Source organism: Rattus norvegicus, chromosome 16 (genome assembly GCF_036323735.1).
Source record: "Rattus norvegicus strain BN/NHsdMcwi chromosome 16, GRCr8, whole genome shotgun sequence".
Classification (NCBI taxonomy): Eukaryota; Metazoa; Chordata; class Mammalia; order Rodentia; family Muridae; genus Rattus; species Rattus norvegicus.
The window spans coordinates 1,887,501-1,892,165 of NC_086034.1; the positions used below are offsets into that span (position 1 = coordinate 1,887,501).

Consider the following 4,665-nt stretch of genomic DNA (forward strand, 5'->3'; position numbering starts at 1 on the left):
TCGTTGTGGGTCTTTACTGTAAAAGCTAGTTGAAAGCCAAGAGTATTTATGTTGTATGGGTTTCTGCACCATAAGAAAGGAAGGAAAGGCTGGTGTGCTGGTGCAGGCCTGTAATCCAAACACTTGGGGGGCGCAGCCAGCAGGGTCAGGAGTCGCCTCATAGCGACAGTGTTAGCCTCATAGCGACAGTGCGTTTGTTTTTCACAGGCTTCATAGCAAGCTTGGACCACTTGAGACCCTGTTTGTTCTTGTTGTTTTGTTTTAAGAGGGGGATTTTGAACCAAACTTTGCTTTTTAAATATTTATTTTGTAGGCAGTTTCTAAAGTCTCCAAATTTTGATGGCTGGTTCAAGACCCGGAGAAAAGAAATGACCCACAAATTGGAGGCCCTTCATCTAGAAGCTCTTTGTGAAGAGGTCAGAAGAGTGTCTTAGTGCATACAAGTGTTCAGGGTACAAAAGTATTCTTAGATGCTTAGAGTAACAGTTTATTATATTTATATACTTAGTGTGTGTGTGTGTGTGTGTGTGTGTGTGTGTGTGTGCGCACACACACACACGCGTGCATGCTGTAGTGTATGATCTGGATGGACATTTCAGGAGCCAGTGCTCCGTTTCTCCCATGTGGGTTCCAGGTCTAATCCGGGGTTATCTGCCTTGACAGTAGTGCCTTTAACCACAGAGCCCTACTTTATCATAAATAGTAGTCACAGCTAATGTTCTCCTGTCCTGTCCTATGAATCAGGACTCTCTCAGTTGTCATAACGATTCCTTGAGGTTGGCGGATTGTGACCTGCAGTATGCTGCACCTGTGGTTTAGGAGTTCAGTGAGCTTGCCTCAGTTTGCACCCTGCAAGCTGTGAAGCCATGGCATGCTGTAGTCTGCTTTTTGGTCTATAACTGCACATCTCTTTCCAGTTGTGTGTTCAGTGACCTCGGTCAGTAGCATGAAATCACCTGCAATGGGAATATTATACCCTGGAAATTGGCAAATACTAAAGGAGGACTCATGTGTCTGCAGGCTCAGTCCCACTAGCTTCTGGTGTGACCTAGTCACCGTTTCCAGTTGGCGCTAGCATCATAATTGTCTCATAGCCTCCTTCAAGGACCCTTCTTGAGACAGTACAAACCGAAAAGTTTCACTTGTGTTGGGCTTAAATGTTGAACTGGGCTGGTCTCAGTGTTGTCTTTTGTGTCATAAACTCCTAGTGACTGCGGCTTTGAGAAAAAGACTCTTGACGAAAGCAACCTCAAGTAAGCCCTGTGAAGGGCTCATCTGAAGATACAAAGTTTACATTGAGTAATGTGTTCATGGTTGGTTACCTTGATTTGTTAGCTAGATACTCCTTATAAATCACTGATATAGCAAAGATTAGTACATGGTTAGTTATCTCGATTTGTTAGCTAGATACTCCTTATAAATCACTGATATAGTAAAGATTAGTATTGCATTGAACTGCTGTTTTGGTTTTCCTTCTTGACAAAAGGGCCACCTCAGAAAGGAGTTTTCTTATATTTTGTTTACAGTTGCTTTTGCTGATGTTGAAATTTATCTACTTAACACTTGTAGATTTTCATGAAAATTACCCTTGTGCTGTCCTGCTGTGTTGGAATTATGTGCCCCATCTTCCTCCCCATCTTGTCCTTTCCACTAGCCTTCCTGGCAGAAACAGAGAGGTTCTTCTGAGCATAAACTAACTGGGATTTTCTTACTGTTCTAGGACCTCCTTCTCTGGATCCAGAAACACACAGAAGTAGAAACAGTGGACCTTGTATTGAAGCTGAAAAATAAGCTGGTATGTAACTAAAGAGATGAAGATATAAAATGGACCTTTTTGTGAAAATGTTTTTCTCATCTGATCTAACACTCACTCTTTTGTCTTCTACAGAAGTCATTTTTTAAATGAGAACATTCAAGACTGGCAATTGATGATAGATCTCACTAGAAATATTTGGATCAAATGACTCAAATGTAATGACTCAAATGGATCAAATGATTCTAAATTATTTGAAAGACATTTAAACAATTTTAAAAATTATTTTATGAGTATAAATGTATGGCCTGCTCTTAGTAAGTGCACCATATGCATGCAGTGCCCACAGAAGCCAAAAAAGTGACACCCCCTCCATTGGCAGTGTTAAGCCATGTGTATGCTGGGACCTGAACCCACGTCTTCCACAAGTGTAGCCAGTGCCCTTAACTGCTGAACTCTCCATCCCTCAAAGACACATAAAACAGTCTTTTGAACTCTCTGAAACCATGTCTCGCCTAGATTTTATGCCACATAATACCCTTAGGCAACATCTGTAGATGTACAGAATGATCTTTTATTGACGTCCCTTTCCACCCCTCCCCCACTTGATGTTCTCTACAGTTTTAGTTACTGTAAATTCTAGGCTGAGACCTAAAGTTCCAAGTGATCATGCTATAAAAGGGTGTTTATATAGCAAATACAATGTATTGATACAGACTCACTAAAATCATTCCTTATGTAGTTGCAGGCTGACCGAGAGAATTTACCTGTGAAACCTGACACTGTGGAGAAGTTACGGACACATATAGATGCGATTATCCTCGCATTACCGGAGGATCTGCAAGGCATACTGCTCAAGACTGGCATGACATGATACTTAGCAGATTCTCCTGCCAGAAAGGACTGTGAACCATGAAGCATACTGACATTTTATCTAGACGCACACAGGAGCTGTCTTGGTGGCAGGAGCACGGAAACCGGCAGCAGTTGCGAGATACAGGTGGAAGGACTGAGCATATAAACAGACATTTTTAGTGCATTCTGTGGTGGTTCCACAATACTGGAATACCGAACGGCGTTTCCACGTCTGTAATCATGTTCTAAAGTGCTCTTAGGAGAGACCTGTGGGGCCATCCATGTAAGGCCTCCGAACTGCAGTGCCGGCACTGCAGATATTTTTTTAATTGGTGCTGCTTTGCCCAATCAATGTTGAAACTCAGGGGAATATAAAAATAATGTTCACACTGGCTGTCTTCTTAAGAAGGAAAACTGAACTTCCGAACTGTAGTTAGATATAACTGGGGCTTATGTAGTGCCTTCCATTGTCCTATATGTTTCACAGGGTCCCGCTGCTAAGTTTAAAGCTTTTTCTTTTTTAATTATGATAACTTTAAAGGCATTATATCAAGTAATCATTTGCTTAAAAGTGTTTCTCGTTGCCCCTTGTGTTTATTGACTGGTATTTTAAATTATCATGTGGTTCTCATGTCACAACTCTACCATTTTCACAAGTAAGACTTAGGAGTTTCTCCAAAGGAAGGAGGCATATGTAGTTCTGCTTATGGGAGAGTTGATTTCTCCCTTCCCCTTTCCTCCCTGGGCCTGTGTACCCTAATGAGCACGAATGTCTTTTGAAGACATTCTTACTATGAACACCATAGTCAGTTGCTTTTTAAAATAGTTATTCTTATGTCAAAGTACCCATAAGCCATTCATGGAATAATTATTTGAGAATTTTACACATTATATGTTGGGTGACACTATTTCCCCTAAATGGATGATTTTCAGAAGGCTTTTCCTGATGTTGTTTGACATGGGACCTATTGTGTAAATCAGCGTTATACATTGGTTTGTTTGTTTTCATTTTGTTTGTACTACCTTGCCAAAAGCAGACTGAGATAGTTTGGTTTGTGTTTAGATGGGAGTGTATGCAGAAGCCACTGTTCAGATAGGTACACATGAAGTAGCACAGATGTAAATAGCTGTGACTTCAGTCCCCTCCCTTCCAAACAGCCAAACCTAGGTGTATGTGTCTGTCACACTGTGACTTCAGAAGCCACCTCTTGTTCTCCGTTGATGTTATTTCTAAGGGCATTCCTGGTCTAGGAAGGTTTCTCTGTGCTTGTGACTGTGGTGTCATATCCAAGTGTGCCCTTAGTCATGGATACGGTCTCTTGAAGCATACCACTGTCCTAGGAAGAATATGGCATTTGGATGAAATCATTTGTCTGAATTGAATGGGTTATTTTGTGAAACAGTACTGACCTTTCAGAAAAGGGGCAACTACTTTTATATGCTAAAGTACTTCATAACTTTCTGGGAAACTTTATTTAGGTAGAAATGGCCATCTTATTATTTTTCAAATAAATGTATTTTAATAATTTCACAATTTATATGCAGTTTGTGACATGAATATGGAAATCATTAGTGTTATATCAAGGATTTTTGAAATATATTTCTACAGGATATATCATTTGAAGTTTATTTTGCACACCTAAAGAAAAACATAAAATATCAATTAGCATGAAAATGCTGTCTTTACATTTACCACATATAACAGAAACTCAACACATGTTGAAAACGAAATCATATTCTCCTACTTTATCTCTTAATTTCAAATTATGTCTGTGCAAGAATAGCTTAAGGTTGCATTGGAAACCCAAGGAAGACTGAACAGTAACTTAAATTTTTATGTGATTTTCAGAATTGTCTCTTTCTCTGTTTTTAAAGAGTTTAGTATTCAAACCCTGCCGTTTAATGTGTTGTCTCCACCAGCATCAGAAGGATTCAGTGCTTTTAGGGTGTTATGTAATGCCTAGTGCCTTCTATTTACAGTGGAAAAGAGGTTTTGTGGAGGCATTTATGGTCATTACCAAAAGGTGAATTAAAGGCCTTGGATTTTAAAACGTGTA

The 4,665-nt window shown here is 39.8% G+C and overlaps 1 protein-coding gene across 5 annotated transcripts in view; it reads left to right on the forward strand.

The window, feature by feature from the left end:
* Dennd6a (DENN domain containing 6A) overlaps nucleotides 1-4,665 on the forward strand; it is a 48,363-nt gene extending 43,698 nt beyond the window's left edge. Inside the window, exons 18-21 of one of the 5 annotated variants that reach the window (XR_010058291.1) lie at nucleotides 314-416; nucleotides 1,721-1,795; nucleotides 1,889-1,971; nucleotides 2,496-2,635. Coding sequence is in view for 3 of the 5 variants with exons in the window: in NM_001134467.1 (NP_001127939.1) it covers nucleotides 314-416; nucleotides 1,721-1,795; nucleotides 2,496-2,627 (310 nt within the window). In the remaining 2 variants the exon portion in view is untranslated. Of the gene's footprint in view, nucleotides 1-313; nucleotides 417-1,720; nucleotides 1,796-1,888 lie in introns of those variants that run through there. The other 4 variants (NM_001134467.1, XM_039094441.2, XM_017600075.2 and 1 more) reach the window with 4 other exon arrangements.